The sequence below is a fragment of the Acanthochromis polyacanthus genome, chromosome 19 (genome assembly GCF_021347895.1).
Source record: "Acanthochromis polyacanthus isolate Apoly-LR-REF ecotype Palm Island chromosome 19, KAUST_Apoly_ChrSc, whole genome shotgun sequence".
In the NCBI taxonomy this organism is placed as follows: Eukaryota; Metazoa; Chordata; class Actinopteri; family Pomacentridae; genus Acanthochromis; species Acanthochromis polyacanthus.
Window position 1 is genome coordinate 10572806 of NC_067131.1, and position 20295 is coordinate 10593100.

The window sequence follows — 20295 nt, forward strand, 5'->3', positions numbered from 1 at the left end:
CTTCCCACTGCAAGATGAACTTCCCACAATCACAATAAGACTCCAGATCCTGCTCAAAATCCACATCAGATCTTACTTTATACGAGAAGGAAATCTGGCCAAACTTAACAATACTTGTCCAAGTGGCCAAAAGCAGGAAAAAATGTCACCAATGTAAATACCATTAAACAGCATCTGTGAAACTTTGTCACAAGTGCTCTTTGGAAATCAAAACAAGTGGAGAGAGAGAGCGATGTGAGGGTTCAGAGAGACAGAAAGCAGCAGACAGAGGGTGGAGAGAGGAATGTGAGGAGCTGGGCTGCTGTAAAAATCTCTTCCTCTTGTGCTTCGGTTGCATCTTCTGCGTCACAGCATTGAATTACACCCACAGCTGGGCAAAACATTTAAACTGCAGAGCCCAAACTCCACTAGTTAGGTCATCCGTTCAATGAATCCGATATGCAAGCAATGAAAAAAGTGACTGTGGAGAAAATGGAAGCGATCAATCACTCTGATGGAGCGCAGGAATACTGAGAGCATGATAATAAGAGCATGATTAACACAAGCTGGACATGAAAGCAAGCTTTTCTCTGAACTTTTTCAGCTACTTCCCAAATATATAAAAGGAAAAACACAAGTTGCAGCCCTGAAAACTTGCTGATAATCAGTAAGTTTGACGAGGAATTAAGAAAGCAGCTTTGTAAATCAGAAGAATGTTAAATGGTTTGCCAAACAGACTCAGCTTAAGTGCAGCGTGACATTCTTTGCAGGAAAACCCAAGAGAGATTGCCAAGGCAGGGAAGTCCGCCTAATTGTTATTCACAGTTGGCACGACGGCCGTGGCGAAAGCTGGCTGTAAATGTGGTGCAAATAAGTGAGGGAAACACAGCAGTTAGAGCACAATAACACACTGACCTGGGATTTCCTTCAACAAAGAGAGTCTCAAGCTGTGGAGCAACACCGATCAGAGGAGAGCAGCACACACGGAAACCCATGAAAGTACACAAATAATCACTACTGGTGTAATCATACTGAGGAAATGATTTAATTTGTATAATTATGGTTAATTCCTTCATTAAATGAATGATGTGTAACAGGATTATTACTCTGCCAGATTTCATATAGGATGCTGATGAAAGAAAAACAGAAACAAGCACACAAGAAAATCATTTGTTTTTGACATATTCTTGAAGGTTGAGTCTGTGATTTTGGATGGTTGACATTTAGCCAAATCTACCATCCATCTCACTCCCACTGTTCACTCTTTACTCCCCATTTTCCTCCCACAGTACTGGGCACAAGCTTGACTGTACACGGTACTAGTGTTGAGTAGATCCGTCCGACCCACTTTGTTTCCCATTTACAGACCCAGTTCTGTGTGAAAACACCACATTTTCTTCTAGTGCACACACAGAATGGACAGCTAGAGAACTGTGAAGAGATATTTTCTGCACCTGGTGCCAAAATGAAATCATTTTTGCTCTTTTTCTTACAATTACAAATACATATCTTCCAACAGCTCCCAAAATAATTCGGCAAATTTGGAAATTTAAGTGAGTTTAAACACAAAATATAGCAATACAAATCAATACGAGTCATATGTAAACTTGCCAGGACTTCTTTCATGGAAGTGGCTTATTTTTGTATTCCCTGTAAAGGAGAGGTTTATATTTCCTTCCCACTGTTACCAAGTATTTGTGTAAAGGAAACTCAAAGGAAACTTTGGATTTGTTGGGTTCTCTGTTTAAAACTTGCAACCTGTACTATGCTAAGTGCTATGAGACGACATGTTGGAAACTGACACTGTGTTAATAAAACTCACTTGTATTGAATAGGATGGCGGTTGCTTTAACCCTTTGATGTGCAGTGAGTCAGGAGATACCCATTTTCCATTAGATTTTGGTCACTTTTGATCCATGTTGCTCATCAAAGGGGTAAGAAACCATCAAGAATATCACAAAACAACATGTTTTTAGGTGCTTCCCTTCTCACTTGTAATGTTTTTTATCCTTATTTAAATCTGTTTTTGGATAACAGTATCACAAATAGCATTCTTTTTGTATGTTACAATATATTGTGTGTATCTGGCACAATAAAAGCTTGGCAATCTTCACAAAGTCAAGCTATGACACATGAAGTGGCGCAGCTTTACTACTGGAAGATTTGGTGCTTCACAGAGGCCAAACTGACACACTGCAGTCTGCAGTCAGCACAATCACACGTGACTTTGATAAAATTCCCTTTGAGATCAATTTGCAAAGCTGCCCAGTCGTTCTTTCTAAATGTAAAGTATAGTTTTATACACAGCAGCCCTGGCTTGCTGTTGTTACAGATGTTAGAGCTGAAAGATCAAAAAAGTCAAAGTTGTGCACCATCGCCACCAATTTTATCAACTGTCTGTAATCAGGATACAGTATTTCTCAGGTAATGTAGGAATACAGTGACCTTTTATTTTAAAAAAACACAAGTGTTCCCAACAAAGACACTACACTATAGACATATTGCACAACAAAACTTCATAAACATTTGAAAAATACTGACAAAGTCAAACAATACATAGCATCTTGTTTTACTTTTCATCTCCTTTTTTTTGACAACTGGACAAAAGGGAACCTCACTGGGGAAATATCATTCAAACAAACACTCTTACTCAATCCTTTTCTGCTTTAACTTCCTCTGTGACCTCCTCTTTCTTCTCGCTGACGGCAGCTTCGTTTATTTCTGCGTTTTCTCCCGCCTCAGCGTTGGACTTTGGCTTCTCTTCCTCCTTCTTGGGTTCCGGGAGGAGGATGACTTTCCCGATGTTTTGGCGTTCGTGCATGCGCTTCATGGCTTCGGTCACCTGAGAAAAGACACAAGAGCAGAAAAGATGCACAAATTAGATGTTTTTTCCTGAAACATCTAAATGGAGTGCATCCACCGTGTGAAGGCCTCCCAAAAATCAATGACAGAAAACTCTTATTACGACATCAAAGGTGTGAGACTGAACAAATAAACCTGCAGCGACACATCTTCAGCCATGAGTGGGCAGTTTTAAACCAGTAGCAAGTACAACATTGACATATTATCTCCCTGTTAAGTCATTACAGCTGACATTTCAGCTAATGCTTGTTCATTTAGACGTTAAGCAAAGACGAAGCATCATTAGCATTGATTTAAGCTCATGTTTGTGTCCATCTGATAAGGGCAAGTCCACTTTCCTCAGTCTCTTTAAGCTCGGAAGCATCGGACTTTGTAGGTGCTCCGCAGTGCTTATCAGCTAGTTTTGTCTGTGGTTTGGTGATGGGCAGGTGGATTACAGTGGGCTTGCCAGAAAACAGCCGTTAATGTGTGTGGAGGGGAAGCAGATGAGAGTGAACCAAAAAACAAAAGATGTTGTGGGCCATAAAAACTAAAACAAAAAGCTGAAGGATATTAAAAAGCACATCAACAAACCATTCATCACAGTTGGCAGTACACATAATTGCTTTATCCATTATTAATATGAAAGTTAAGTAATTGCAAATGACAAAATTACATCAGTTGCATGCAAAGGACCAATTAAGTATCGAAAATATGGATTCAAGCAGCTTTAAATACTGCGTGACATTATATAATTACTACCTTTGTGAAGGAGGTTGTGCTTTCATACTGTTTTTTGGTTGGTTTGTCTGTCTTTCAGCAGGATCATGCCAAAACCACCAGGCAGATTTTAATCAAACTTGGTGGAGAGATGGAGCATGCACAAAGGAATAACCTATGAAATTTTGTTGTAGAATCAAATCAAAGGGTGGATCCAAGAATACTTAGCTTGTAGGAAGCCTTGGCAGAGTCCTGTGAGTGTCCTTCTAGTTATTTTAGCGTTTTGAGATGGCCACCTATTTTTTAAGAAAAAAAGCTTGGCAATGTATGTAAACCATTCAAGAGATTGTTCTCTGTTGCTGTGGATACATAACAACGTACTACTGAATGGAAATGGGGATGCAGATGAATAAAACAATGCTTATCTATACTGTTTATCTCTGACATATATCCTCTGCACTTCCTATTATTTCCTGCCTCTGCTTCCAGCTTGTAAAAGCAGTCAGGACTGTCGCGCATCACCCCCTTGTCTATTGTCGAAGGCAGCCAGAGAAACTCAAAACGCAGATATCCCCACTAGTAGAGATGCCACGGCAACAATTTAGACCGTCACCTAGCAACAGCTGCTGAGTACCATCTTATCTGACGGGGGGGGAAGGAGGTTTGCTCGTCTGCTGCGTCACATGATTGATGGAGAATAGGAAAACACCAGGGGGGGACTTCCCTCTAGTGACACTAAATACTTTGAGGGGGCAGGTGAAAATACATTTATATTCTCTTTTGTACTCAAACCTATAAGAAATACACTTTTTTTCCATTTTCTTGGTTAGATAAGAAGATCAATATCACTCTCACATCCTTATGACAACGATGAAGCTGTAGTCTGCTTAGCATCAAAAGACATCTTCAAAGTGCACCAATAAAATCATACATCATGTCTATTTTATATGTTTTATTCCTTTTGAAGATACCATTTTTCAGACACCTTTTGCCTTTACTTTGCCAGCTTATTGCCTTTAAGCAATATTTCACCAAACAGTAAAGAGACAGAGAAGAACATAGCGGATGTAGAAACCCAAACACTGCCATCATGGATGCTCAGAAAGAAGAAGCTATATGCAACATTTTACAAACACGATCAAACTAACCTCCTCAAAGTGATAGCGGGAGTCGATGTGGGGTTTGATCTTTCCCTGACTGTAGAGCTCCAGCAGCTTCATCATAGTTCTGGAGAAGAGCTGCTCATCGGTGACGTAGCCCAGGTGGAAGCCGCACACGGCTTTGTTGGCCTGCATCAGCTTCATGGTGTTGAGAGAGAGCTGGTTGTACCAGGTCTTTGCCATCGCCAACAGGTTCTTCTTCTGGCCTGTCACACAATTGGCTGCCCCTGGAACAGACAATAGAAGAGAATAGGCTAAAAAAAAAACATGCAGAAAGGAAATTGACAATAGCTATCACATTGCTATCTTCTAAATATCTGTAAAAGCTGCGGAAGTTGTCACTTGATGGTAGAGAAGTGGAAAAAACTGTGATGATTGAACATCATGCTGCATTTAAAGGAAACTTGAAACTAGCAACTGAAAACATAAAGTCAACTGGAAAACGTTTACTGATGGAACATATAAAATATAAAATGGGATTGCTTTCTCATAGACTTCTACACAATTGGATTTCTTATTACAGTCAAATGAGTCGCCCCCTACTGGCTGTTAGAAATAATGCAGCTTTAAGTTGTGCTATTTTTTATATGCATTCTATGGATTGAACAAAAGCATTTTTTCTGTTTCAAAATGTTGTGTCCTACCAAAGACTATGAGCATGCCCATAGGTTTCAACAAACTAAAGCCTTTTTGGGTGTCAGAGCCACCAAGTGGGTCGAGGACGATGTCCACTCCTGCAGAGAGAAAGAAAAAAAAAAGTGAAAAAACAGGAACAAAAGAAAATACTCCTGACATTTTAAACGAAAACATGAACTCAAAAAGTTCAAGGGCTTCTGCTAATTGTCCTCAGACTCTACACATGCAGTAGCAGAAGTTGCCAAGAACGTCTTTTGTCACCCTTTGGGCTGATTTTGCGGATTTCCTCCACATAGTCTTTGGTGCGGTAGTCGATAGGGTGAGCTACTCCCCCTTGGGCGATGGTCTCATGCTTGGAGGCCGATGCAGTGCCAAAAACAGTCACATCCTGCACAGTCTGACAGAGCTGGGTAGCAGCGATCCCCACACCACCTGCAGATGTGCAAACAGCAGCAGCACAAACGCGCATGAGAACAGCAGCAACAGCAGCAGACGTTTCACTTTGAAAAGAGAAGCTTTTTCAACTTCTGTGTGGTCCCACTGTGAAACACTCGATCATCAAACAATCAGACTATACCAGCTTTAAGTGATGAGTCAAGACAGGGCTGATCTGAGAGAATCAATGACACTTTATGACTCACACGCTCCTGCCTTACAGAGCAGCTAACAAATAAAAAAATAAAAAATACACCTTTCCACTGACACTACCTTTTAAAAGGGAGATGCTGTGCAGTTTCTTGAAGCACAACAAAGAAAAATCGACCACAATGTTGTTTATTGGCCATAATAAGTCAAAGTCAGCTTTATTGTCAATTCTTCAGTGTGTACATGACTTACCAAGAATCGAAATTATGTTACTCTCTCTTTGTGCAACAGCAGACATTAAATAAACACTTAGAAGGTTCTGAGATAAAAGAAATAGTATAAATTTAGAAAGGCCAAAACTATGTAAATTAAGAACTTGAGAGCAAAAAACAGGTAAACTAAGAACAAGGAAGCAAAACTAGAACCAAGCAACAACTAAGAAAAGCAGAACTGAGTGAAATGTGAACACGACCATGAGATAAAGAAGAGTAAAACGGTTTAGGTGTTGTTGTTTTTTTTAATATGGTGAACAATGACATAATTTTTCTATCTAAATTCATTTTTCTTCTGGAATAACCAAAAAATACGAGAATGAAGATTTCAATTTGTATTTCTGTACTGTTCAATGTGTCAGATAAAAGCTACAAACAGGTGACAACTAATCTGATCCATTTTTACTCGTCATTTCAGATTAAAACGTCTCCTTATAGCAACATTTGTGCAGCTGTAACATTTATACTGGGAGAAAACTCCATGCTCAACATTCATACACAGTTCAAAATTGCAGATCTCTATATCAAAAGCCAGTGGAGAATGAAAGATATCATCCTGCTGAATTTTGGGAAAATAAAATCAATATCTATACGTGATGAAATTATGCATTTGCCTTAAAAACATGGGATATATCACTCTGCATCATTTACAACTGGGACAAACTACTACACATATGAACAGTGTATGCATCCAAACGGAGGAAAACTGGTTTTGAAAGGGTTAAAATGTCCTGAACGGTAGCGGGATCACAGTCAGCTTCATTTCTAATAACAACTCCAGTGGCCAGCCAGGACACTACAAGCAGCTCAATAGAGGCCGGAGATGTGATTTATTGATGGCTGAGCCCTCGAACACTGAAATGGAAGACGTGCTTTATGGTCTCTTCGGTCCTGTGAAAGGCTTTTGAAAATGACGGCCTCCTGGTTGTTCACCAGTCATCCCTCCTGCCCTCTGCTTCACCCGGCCCTCGTGTGGCTGATTCACACAGGTCAGCTGACAACCAGCCTCCCACTCAACACTGACGTTGGCCTTGAGATGTGGGGATACAGAAGGGCAACAGACCGTGAAGATGGAGGCTCAGACGGCGACATTAACAGACCTCCGTTCTACGTAGGGACACTGAGTGCTTGTCGTGTACTGAACTATTAGACTTACTGAATAAACAAGCCAAAGCTAGAGATGACAGAAACGACATGAAGAATTGTCACTTTTTGCAAAGGCAAAGGAGTCAATTTGAGCTCAAGGACGCTGAATACAAACTGTTCCAATAAAAGAACCAGAGCAATAAATAATCCTTCTACCTGGTACAATCTGATGTGAATTTTAAGCAGCGAGAAATTAGGATTCTTTGCCATAACTTGTGACTACATGCAGAATCTGGCTTTTATTTTGAAATCCATAGCTCTTCTCTGCCTGTTCCCACTGTTTGGGATGTACACTTCCCATCAATATTCCCAGCTCTCCTATATTATCTATTATGCTCATAATTAACACAGATTAAAAACTGAACTGGATGCTTCAACGTCCATCTGAAAAGTTTTGTGACCATGACAGTTTCAAGACAGGAACATCTGAGTGTGTCTATCTGCTACAAATCTTGTCCCAATATAGCAGTGACACAAGGATCAATCAAGGATTTATTCAGATTTTTGTCTCTAAATAAGCCTGTGGTGACTTTTCTAAACAAATAAAGAGACAGGACATGCAGCAGCTGCTGTAAAAATGCTCAAACTACAAAGTCCATTTAGTAGCTTTCTGAAATATTGCAGAGGCTTCATCAGCTGATGGAGTTTTTAGTGAGCTGCGGATGTTTAATTATGATTTTTGTTTGAGCAAAAGCTGAGGTTTAAAAGTCACTGTTGATTGTGGAAAAAGCTATTCATGAAACAATCTCAGAACAAGCTCTATTCAGTAGCTTTTCTGGTGCTTTTGATCACCTCACATTGTTCTTCATCAGCAGGTTGATTGCTGTATTTAAGTAGTTTGTAACAGAAAAAAATGCAAATCTCAACTCATATCACTACGTAGAAGTTGTTTGGAGAAAAGAGAAATCAAACGTCTACAAATCCAAGAAAAACTGCTGATGAAAACCGTAAGTTAAGGGTTAAAGTTCCAGAAAAGAAACTAACTGGATCTTGGGATGAGATTTGAGATTTGAACAGAGAACATCACATTTATTTGGTACAATACAGTTAAAACTCCCTGTTCTCCAATTACTTTTATCCACCACAGTCAAAGGAACATTAGACATGATTTATCAGTTTGTGATATTTATTTTGAAAGGTGAATTATTTCAAATTCTAGTGTGTATGATTTGCTAAAACCTAGTGGCTAAAGATGCATTTCAGTGATTTCCATCCTACTGGGATTAGCATAACACTAATAAAGCCTTGGTTTGGACTCCTGGACACACTGGACTAAATGAGACATATTTGTTCATCCCTGTTTAAAATGTCAGGTGTTGCCTAAGCAACCGTGTTTGATAATGATCCGGTTTGCCATTTTATGAATAAGCCATAATGGGACACACACACACATCATGTTCACCCCTGACCTGTGCTCTCTCAGCTAATAATTTCTCTGCACAGTAATGCGGCTGCATTCAGAGAAGTGATTAGTGGCTGTCGCTGGTCGACTCCTCACATGTTGCCCTGGAGGCCGGAGGACATGTTTGATAGATTAGACACATTGGGGAGATGGTCTGTCCAGCTGTACAGCATCTGACGCCCCCAATCTGCTTCCAGGAGATTATTCATCATCCCTTTCTGAAAACTATTTTAATTTTTATTATTATAAATGACACCAGGGCTGCAGCTGTGATTATTCTCATTTTCAGGTAACCCAGACGTCCCCAAACCTTTCAGCCACTGAACCAAAATGACCAAATCAGAGGCTCCAACCCGTCATTATGCCCTGGAGGAGGCTGAATCACACAAACCAAACACAAGCACTAATAGGCTTAACACACCAAATGCAGACATATCGGCAAAACAAAAGAAAACAACTATCTAAAGGGCAAAATATCCTTTCATAGTAATCTAATGAAGGCTAGCTGCAGGAGAGATCAGTCAAATTATTCTCTGTGTGTAAACTGCATGAATGATTAAACCTACAGTCTGTAGGAGCAGCAGACAAACACCAGTGCTTATATTTTGGTCATTTTCACTCAATATTTACCTAGTAAGACAGATGAGCATTGTGCTCAGAGCACAGCAAGTCCATCCTGGGTTTAATTTTGAAAAGATCATTTCTGCATTTATTGACTGATTTATTGATTCGTAGAAAATTACTTTGCGACCCCCCCAGAGTGGTAACTCATTGATGTTCATTTGATGAACTGACAAATTGTTTGGTAAAGAAAATGTAAAAAATAAAGAAAAAATGAACACTTTCAATTCACAGGTTTCAAAGAGACAAACCTAACTACTTGATAGCCTGATAAAAATGGATAAATACATTTATTTAGTTACACCACACCTACCAAAGCAAACTTTGTTTAACATTTGCTAAATTACCAAGCTTGTCAGGTTTTTCTTTTATGTTAATAGTCTGCTTGATTAATAGGTACACAAACAGTACTAAATGGTACTGGTTCTGCAGCACGGCAATATAAATATCTTATACACCAAACAAGCTGTCACAGTACCTGCCGTTCCACATTAATTACATTAATTACTCCACCAAGGAATGCAGCGGCGTTACTTTAGGACCGACGTACGTTTGTCTTTCTGTGCACAACATTACTCTAAAACGGAATGACGGATTTGGATGAAATTTTTAGGGAACATCGGAAATGACCCAAGGACCACCTGATTAGATTTTGGCAGTGATGCGTCTTATAGTCTGGATCCACAGATTTGATAAAGATTTCCATATCATTGCGAGATAGCGGCATAGCGTCCCTGTAACTATGACTACAAGCGAACACTGCTAAACTAAAACTACGACTAAAAATGGACCGATGCGGACTTATCGGGACTTGTCCATCGGAAATCATACAAGGAACAATTGATTAAATTGTGGGGGTGAGTCCCATCAATTCTGCTACATATTTAGGTCCCGTGATTCGGTATCCGTACATAACGTACACATGCCTGTGCTCAACGTGAGGTAGATTTTTATTAATGATTTCATCTGTCTGAAATGAAACAACGACTGAGCAGCCTCCGAGTGCTTTTCTTGCTCAACATGCAGAAGCCACAAATGTGAAAAGAAGCACAACTCTGGAGGAATTCCACTCTATGTAGGAACGTAGCACCTCATTATCATAGTGTCATGTTTTTAATTAACGCGGATTAAAGTGAAGAATCAACTTATCTGCCCGACATTGCTGATTTCATTTAAATCTAAAATTATACACGCAGCTTCTCAGTATGTCCTGCATTTATGTGGCCTTACCTGCTGCCATGTGTATGAGAACACTTTTTCCCGGCCTCAGGTTGGCCAGCTCGAACAGCATCATGTATGCGGTCATGTAGTTCACAGGCAGAGCAGCACCTTCCTCAAAGCTCATCTCGTCGGGCATGACGAAGGTGCGATTAGTGGGAACAACCACCAGCTCCTGCCACATCCCACTGCGACTCAACACGATGACGCGATCTCCCACCTGAAGGAGCAAAGAGGAAGGAAGAGAGACGATACAGAGCCGAGTTACAGAGCTGTTCATATCCTAATGCCACGTTCTTAAAATCATCACAACATACACTGTAACAAATGCTCCTTACAGTCAAATACTGGTTGCAGGTATTTTAACTGTATTTTTACAGTTTTACAATTGTAATTTACTTAAGATGGCATTTACTGTTTAATAGATTACATCAGTCTATAGCAGAATATGAGGTTTTTAGTTCAATATTGTAGCTAAATTTACTACAAACTGTTTGCAAATTGAAACACTTTCCTTTTTTAAAATGTGTAAACTGTAACTTGTGGACATTTAGCATAAATAATAACGTGTGTTTCATCTCTATGATTGAGAACTGAAACCAACTAACATCTGCGTAACACTTAAAGATGCATGCAACATTAAAACACCTTTTAAAAGGATAAAGCAGGACCCAAGTTACATTTTTATGTATTGGAAATAAGAACTTTAGTGACCAATTGCATTCTAATAGATTCAGTTTAGAAACCACAGGAATAATAATTTAACTTAGTGTAAAAAACAGAACTAAATTGTAGAAAATAGCCTTTCCCAGGGCATCAGTGTAAATTTAATAATATTTTTAGCTGTCGTTCTGAACAGTGACTTGTGAATTGCACAATTTTTTATTCCATTAACCCCATTCCTTTTGACAGCAGCCTGTTAATAGTCGACTGTAGAAGAATCACATTTTACAATATTTAACCTTGCTTTTAAAAAAACAGTACAGTACTGTTTGGAATTGGCTGTATTTAATTGTAATTTATTACAAATTTTGAAAGGCAAATTCACTCAGATTACTAAAAGGAGAGGTGTCCAGTCACATACACTGGCTGTGACGCTTCTGTCCTCTTTCCAGCACAGTGATGGTAACAGGAATTTTGTTTGCAGCGTTTGAAACTATCAGAAAAACTCAGACTACTGTCTTGTTGAATGTTTCCGCCAAGAAGTAAAGCTCCAGTTTATATCCATGTCAGGAAAACTTGAAAGGAATTTAAGCAGTGAGCAAGTCAAGATTAGTCTCACCAAGTCTGTATCCAAACAAAAGAGAAATATGCTCACAATCTCCCTTCTGTTCCTGATTTATGGTGTTAAATAAAGACCAGGAACGTTCTTTTGCAGAACATTATAACATCACAGTCAAGCTGAGCTTTGACTTTTTGGATTTAAAATGTCATTACTGTGCCATATTACAGATTTGTATTTCATTTTCAGAAAAAAAAATTGCATCAATTTCTGAGTTACAACTGAAAACATGTCCTGGGAAGTCACCTCAGCATTTGGCCACCAAATTTGAAAGAATTTATTGTTCAGTCCAAGTGAACATTTGTACCAAATTTGAAGAAACTCATTCCAGGTGTTCAAGAGACATTGCAAGACATATGGGATAAATGTGCATTCAGACAACAAATTAGCACCAATAATCAGCAATAAACACAAAACTCCACTGATGCTAATGAGAATGTCTGGCTGAAAATTTCCAGTGATCATGATAAAGTTATTAGGATCAAGTGTCTGGGAAACAGAAATGCCTGCACCTGATTTTGTACCAGTCTGTCTTCAGGTGTTGTAATATTTTAATGGCCCTTTCTGATGGTGCTAAAAGTTAATGAGAAAAACTGAAATGTGTGCTTCCAGAGAAAGGTAGCTCTACACAATCCACAAGTGTCACTGTGAGCACTTCAATTTTCTTATTCTAATTATAAAAAGTAGAAAATTCCTTATATTGTGAAGGAAGAACTAAAAACTGTGAAGATTAAAACCGAATCTGTCTGCAAGGCTAAATACCACCTGATAAGTTGGAATACTGTGCTCTTGTAATCTAGATGAACTGACCTTTAAAAGCAATAAGAACATCTGTGCAGATACAGGAAAGAAGAGCAAATGAATCTTTTATCAGCTCAATTTGTACTTGTCATTAGACACTGAAGCCGTTTTCTTTTCTCCCACACATCCGTTGGCAACAAACAGCAAATTGAGGTCAGGAGAGCAGGAAGTCATCTGATGTATCTGAGCTGTTGAACGACACGATGGCCTTTAATTACACCACTGCTCTGCTCTGTCAAAGGGGAAGCTAACAGGAGATGCTGAGATATTTGGACATTAACAGACCTAATTCATTAGAAGCAGTGAAATCAGGGCTGCAACCAACAATTCAGATTATCTTTACCACTTAATCTATAAAAAAAATCTGCTAAAACTTACTGATTTTTTAGCTTAAAAAAGGCGAAAAGATTATGGAAGACATTTCACTATCTAAATGATTCTTGTCATATATAATAGACTAATGCAATAATCGTCACCATATGATTTAAATTTTTGCTTGACAAATCATTGAAATGACAAATAAATAACCCAAAGCAGCAGTGGATTCATTTCTGATCAAATACTAAATAACTTTTCTTTGAGGTCTAATGGAATAATTCATGCGGGATTGCTTAAACTGCACATTCAGAATGAAATATTGTTTGCAAAGGCGACCCTGTTGTGAATTTCCTTCAGTTTACGCCTAAATGATTTCAGTCTGTTTGGCTTTTCTTTCTCTTTGCATCACTGCTTTGTCAGAAACAACAAACTTATTCCTGCCTGAGCCTTGGAAACCTAATAAACAAACCAAAAACATGCATTTTGAACAAGGTGACGTAAATCCTGCTGCGTGCGTTTCTGTTCAAACGAGCTGCGACGGTGGGGGCTTGTGGGAAATGCTGTCCGTGCTCAGCGAGCCACTCGGTTCCACAGAAACTTGCAGTTATAAATGTATCATCGGTGCTGCGAACTGGCTAAAAACAGCGAAGGGCACAGGAAAGAAGCCTGATCTGATCACGAACGCTGCACTGCTTCCTGTTAATGCAGCTTCAAGACCTCCAGGCCACGCCCACTTCCTGCAGCACACAACCCATGACAATAGACAGATGACACGCACACAAACAACAAAAGCACTGACACACAAACACGCTGGTCAGATGAGTCCACCTGCTGCTATTAGTTACTTTCTTGAACTTCCACCTCTGATAACATGCTGCTGTTTGAGACCAATTGGATTTCTCAACTCTTGGACTTGTGAAACACTTCGCTGGATGAACTCAAAAATGCACGATAGTCAGTTTAAAAAAAGGCTGAGCTCAGTTCCTGGACAGCTGACATGAAGTGAAGTAACTGAAGAGATGTTTTGAAGTGTTTGTTTGAATTCGTCTCTGCAAAATTTGTGCCAGAAAACTGAACATGATACTCCACTTTCCTGCCATTTCTATCAATGCGTGAAAATATACAGTGTGAGACGCGTCACTGCATGCCAACTGCTCTGAGCACATATTTAATTTTAACTGTCAGCCGACAAGACAAACACTTCTGAGTAGCGGAGAGAAGAGAGAAAGCATCTTCAACCACAGTAAACATGTTGTTTGTTAGTGAGTGTTTTACGACTCTCAGACGTACAGCGACGGAGGGAGAGCTCTGATCTAAGCGCAAATGCCGATACAAGAGTAAAAACACCCCAACACATGGAAAAATTCTCCATTAAAATCGACTTTAAAGGGTCCCGTATGGTGAAAATCTATTTTTAATTGTGGTTTGAGGTTGTTGTAAACTTGGAGGTGTAAAATAAAACCTGTTATGAAGATGTTTTCTTCCGCCATTCCTCTAGCTACAACCAAAGCGAACCAAATATTCTGCTTTAATGCAAGAGTGAACACAAGAGTTTTCATGCACTCCCAGCATCTGAGTGACTGAAGACTCAATGGATTACTTTTATTTTTTAAAGATATTTTTTGTTCTTATTTGATAGTGTTAAGTAGAGAGCCAAACAGGAAAGCAGGGAGAAGAATAAAGGGTGAACAGCAAAGGGGGTGACTATAACCCCTGTTCATGAGTCACCCACTCAACCGGTTGAGCCATCTGGGAACCCCAATTACTTTTATTTTTGATAGCAATATCACCAAGATAATGCTAACATCCTCAGTGTTTGCTAGTTGTGCAGCTAATGTAGCTAACATTACCATTAGCTTGGATCAAATGCCCAAAAGTCTGAGCTTTGTGGAAACCGTAATGCTGAGGAACATTCAGAGATGGTAGAAACTTTAAGACTGATTTAAAACCAATAATTAAGGGCTGGGCGGGTGAGTCATGACAGTACTTTACATCCATTTACTTCTCTCCTGCTCTCTGTGCTCATACACTGGATTTTATTACAACCGACTTCCCAATAAAGATGTTCTCTTTTACATTATTTTCCATTTCTGTTATCAGACACCTGAATAAGTATAAAAACAGTGACTGAAACCCATTAAGGCTACATGGTAACCAGTAATCACTTCAGAATCCTTTCCATGCTGTGGAAGCTCCTCTGCACTACCAATTTTAGAACTAAAACACACCATCCACTTGACTTAAGATTTTGCTGTGAATTCTGTGATTTTCCTTGTAAAGTGATCACTCAGACAGAAAGTTAGAGATGACTGACAGTCTCAAAGATGTCTGTGTTGGCTGTGGGTAGTCTATCACTGACACAGAGAGAGTCTTCTTCCTGAAATGGGCGTGGTGGACAGCAACAGCTCAAATGCATTTAAAGCTGCGTACACTGAAACAGTCTGTTTAGAACAGGACTAAAACCAGGAGTTAAACAGTCATGGTAACAGGAAGCATCATTTTGAGTTTAGCTAACAGCTAGGTCCCCCCAAAGGGTCGCAAAACCAAATTGCGGACTGATTGCAAATGTTACAGTATTACACATTACCTCTCTGAGGCTCAAACATTTATTTCAAATTGGTCCCACTTGACTATTTTGTGTTGTATTTCACAAGACATTTTGTTTTGGGTAAAATCTCCATTTACAAAATTACAACTGTCATGGGAATGGAGGAATATTGTCGTCTGAATCACAGTGAAGTTTAAAGTAGAAGACGGAAATACTTAAGCAAAGTGCAGTTATTGTAATTTTGCATCTGAGTACAATACTCTGGTAATGCATAGAGTTAATATCCGGCACTGTAGCTGCATGATCTTTAAGTTCTCAAACTTTCAAAGGCATCTGCTTCACAGTGAAAAGATCTTCTTTTTATCGCATGACATTAAGTTGACTGAAGACTTCATTTGTCAAACACTTGGAATATTTCTCCCTTTTCCAGCCAGCTTGGAGCGGTTTAACAACAAAATTGCTGTTCCCAACTTCCAGAGATATCAATCAGGCTACGAAGCCTAATTACAGACTGCCAGGATCTAGAAACGCGATAAAATAATGTTGGATGTGGAATCTGGCTGTAAAGAGATTCAGCGTAACACATGTAGTCCGTCAGCTTCCCCAGTGTCTTGCGAAACAGCCACACCCTTCATCTGGAGAGACTTCGCTACAGCTCTGCTTGGCCTGATTAAAACAGGATCACCCTCTCTCTCTCTCTGAAAACACTCTGGCATCCCTTTATGTTATTGTCTGCTGCTCTCATGTCTCCACACTGCGCCTCCACCCAGATTCTTAGGCTGATCCGAACCAACCACGCTCCAATCGTAACCTCAGCGTTTCCAATTTTTACACCCAATCTTCATCATTTTAATGCACATACATGTGACATTCCTGGTCTGCTGGGATTTCACTCTGCTTCCTGTGTGTGGTGTTTTGTGGCGTCTCGTGTTTTGCTGCGTCCCTCAGAATAAGGAGGTGTTGGAACGGCCTCTATAGGCTCTCTGAAAACGGAGAGGAGGATGGAGGCAGGAATGAGAGGAGGCGTGCCGTGAGCAGCGGAGGACGAGGGAAATTCCAAGCTGACAGTGAAGCGCAGGGAGGAAGGAGATTTACAGATACACACATGTGAACCATAATGTGAAGCTATTATAAAATATATTGTATAAATACAGAGAAACTAATGAGATGTCTGATGGAAAGTGGACTGATGACTGATTCCAAAGCCTGTTAATGGTACAGATGTTTTTCCACTGCCTGTAGTATCTCACCAAAACCCAAGTAAAATTCAAACATTTAAATATTTCCTTAAGTGAAAGTACAAAAGTATTGGCATCAAAATGTGCTTGAAGTATAAAAGCACACACATAATTGGAAAGAATTGCATATTTGTATACTGTTTACACTGTCTATACTGCTCATATCACTATTTATCTCGACCTGTAGATTTAGAACAGGGGTGTCAAACATGCGGCCCACGGGCCAAAAGGGGCCCTCCAGAGGGTCCAATCTGGCCCACAGGATGATTTTGTAAAGTGCAAAAAGTACAGAGAAGAGATTAACTTCCAACTGCAGATTTGTAAAACTATAAATTAAAAATTATTTCTAGACCATGACAAGTTGTTTTGATTGTAAACTAAAATACTAGATTGTTCTTTTGTCATTTTGTGTCTCATTTTGTCTTGTTTCTGTCTGACTTCTGCCATTTGTCTCATTTTTTTTGTCATTCTGTTGCTCATTTTTGTCGTTTTGTGTTTGCTTTTTGTCTCGCTTCTCCATTTTTTTGCCGCTTTGTAACTTTTTTGTCGAATGTTTTTGTCTCTTTTTTTTGTTTTGCTTCGTGTCGCTGTCTCATTTTCTTGTCGTTTTTTTTCTCGTTTTTTGTCTGCTTTTGTCTCGCTTGTGTTATTTGTCTACTTTTTGTCACTGTGTTTTGCTTTATTCGTTGTTTTGTGTAGCATTTCTAGTCGTTTTGTGTCTTTTTGTCTCGCTTGTGTCATTTGTCCATTTTTGGGGGGCTTTTTAACTTTTATGCCTGATTCGTTGTCTCCGTTTTTTTTTGTGTTTCATGTCGTTTGTCTCACTTTTGGTCGTTTTGTTTCTTGCGTTTGTTGTTTCGTGTCTTGTTTTTGTTGTTTTTTGTCTTTTATAATTAAAACACTACATCATTCAGGTTCAGATACCTGTGGCTAAATGTTTTGTGCCTTTGTGGACACTCTGTGTCTCTGATACAATCATGTATATATATTTTTGGCACTGCTGTTTGACTCAAGCATGATATATTAAAGCTCACTGAGTGTTTTATTTCTCCTCTTGAACGAATGCAGATCCCACAACAAGGTTCGCTCTATGGAAGTATGACAGCATCCAGAATCATTTAGATGAAGATAAGAGCCAGACTTTCCTCCTACACTTCTGCCTGGAAGTCATCTGATGCTGAGATTTAAATACAAAACTGTAATAACGCGCCTTCTGAACCCAGCAACGCAGCTTTTACGTCCTCAGTCAGATGTGAGATGTGTTTTTCCATCTTCCATATGCACGAGCAACTCCAGATAAGGACAAGTGGTAAGAATTCTGCTGCTTTGATTCTGCAAGCAAACAAACGTCTGAACCACTGAGTTAAAAGTACTGAAGCCTTTTTGCAAAAGCTCGCGACGTACAGTCATGAAGGTTACCTGCTATGAGTCACTTTGGTTTATCCTTGATACGCTGTTGTAAAAATAAATGCTATGCGCATAAGCAGCAGACACTTTGGTGTTTGGAGTGAAACCGCAGCGAGCAGCCAGAATTCAAATGAAGCAAAATCTGCAGCTGATGGATTTTAAGTCACTCATCACGGCAACTGACAAATTTTGCACATTAGTGCCGGTCAGAAGTCATGTTTTCCAACCAAAAACAAACTTAATACCCTCAAATCTGTTGAAATGTGGTGCATAAATGCTCTCATCAGAGCTCATAAATAAAACTCAACAAGCTTTCACTGCAGAACATGTACTCTTGTGCAGGGGAGACAAATGTAGAAACACTTCAAGGACACACTGTGAATCAAACACTCACTTCTTACAATGACACAGTAAGGCATTCTTCAAGGAAAAAAGCTTCTTTTCTTGCAGTTTTTCAAATCAGGACACATTAACTGACCAGTATGATGAAGGTTTGTCATCATATTGACATGTTTTTTTTACTGTGCATATCAAACATGTTGCCTTGACACAGAATGTGGTTGTCAGTGGTACACAAAGGAACACAAATATCCATTCAAAATGCATGTCTTCTGAAGAAATTGCACTTTAAAAGCATGTTTTAACCGTTTTCCAGTGGCTGCAGTTGAAATAAAAGGAGGATAAAAGAGGATCTGGATTACAATTTATAAGTTTTCTTGATTTTCTACATAGATTTTACTTAAAAACTGAGGAAATTGACGACAGAAATGGTTTGATGAGGTGTTTGGAGAGGATTACGCAAAGATTACGCACAGAAAACGAGAACGCTTTGGGTATTAATACGATACACGTCAGATCTCATTGCTTCGGTGGTGTTCTGTGGGTGTGTAGGAGCCTTCAGCAGGCCTTTACTCACTTTCCTGTCTTTCACATCCTCCCCGACCGCTTCGATGACCCCGGAGCCCTCCATTCCCATCGTGACGGGCGGGGCGGGCAGCAGCTCGTACAGTCCCTGTCTGCCCAGCAGCTCGGCGAAGTTCAGCCCGCACGCCTTGACGCGCACCAGCACCTCTCCAGCCTTCGGTTGCGGTTTGCTCTGCGTCTTCACCTGCAGCTTCACTTTGTCGTAGCCTCCGTGCCCGATGAGCACCAGAGCGCGGCAGGTCAGCGGCTTCTCCTCCGCCGCGGCGCCGCTCCCGGAGTCTCCCTGCGGGGCTTCAGCGGGAGCAGCATCCGCCGATGGTGGAGGCTCGTCGGGCGTCTTCTCCTGCTCAGGTTGTTGCTGCTGAGTTGGAGCCTCTTCACCAGACATGCTGACACTTACGATGTGCGCCTTCAGTGGTTTTTAGGGTAGATCAGGAGTTCTGCCTGTTCGGGCGTCTCTTTTTTTAAACTTAAAACACCCTGAAAGCTGGAGCAGTCGCTTTGCTGCAGATGTTTCTGCTCATTAAAGATGTTTCCTCTCTGCAGACAGTCGAGGCTTTTGGAAAATGAGCGTCTTGTGTGGTTTCCTGTGTGTGTGCGTTCAACAAGTGACTGGCGTCAAGACAGACGCACTTCAAACAATACTTCCGCTTTTGGTTTTCACAATAAAACACTTAATTCAGCATTTCATTCTTTTCTGGCTTCTGACTCAAACATCATTTCTCAAATCACACAACATTTCAGCTTCAGTTTAATAATAATGACATAATGCAAGCCATTACTGTTAGTTTAGCTTCTTTAAGATTATTTATTAGTGAAGGTGACAAGCTCACCCCCCAGAATACACACAATGGTTTAAAGCATTACAAAAAGATCATGCTGTTTAATAATAATAATACCTAAAAAAAAAAAGCCCGGTCAACAAAATCAAAACAGAAAATGAAGCAAAAACTACACTAAAAGCCCAAAGCTGAGAAAACGATTTATTGGGGGTAAATTGAGATAAAACACCCCCACTGAGAATAATATATTCTTTCTTTAAAAACTTAAAGAGGTTATTAAATCATGACAAAATACCACCATATCATTTTTATCAATGCCAACTTGGTATTTAAGAGTAACTGTATTTTCAAATTTCGATGTTGCTTTGACGTTAACTGCAACAAAAACATTAGATAATTTCTTAAGATTTTATAT

General features: G+C 39.7%; 1 protein-coding gene across 1 annotated transcript; it reads right to left on the reverse strand.

The window, feature by feature from the left end:
• Positions 1-1002: 1002 nt before the first annotated feature.
• On the reverse strand, positions 1003-19715 carry LOC110959316 (synaptic vesicle membrane protein VAT-1 homolog). The gene is made up of 6 exons (XM_022206122.2): positions 19091-19715; positions 10593-10800; positions 5598-5768; positions 5345-5434; positions 4689-4927; positions 1003-2821 (listed from the first exon to the last, which is right to left on the reverse strand). Exons 1-6 carry the CDS (start codon positions 19484-19486, stop codon positions 2630-2632), a joined length of 1296 nt encoding a protein of 431 aa, XP_022061814.1. The 5' UTR covers positions 19487-19715; the 3' UTR covers positions 1003-2629.
• Positions 19716-20295: the final 580 nt, after the last annotated feature.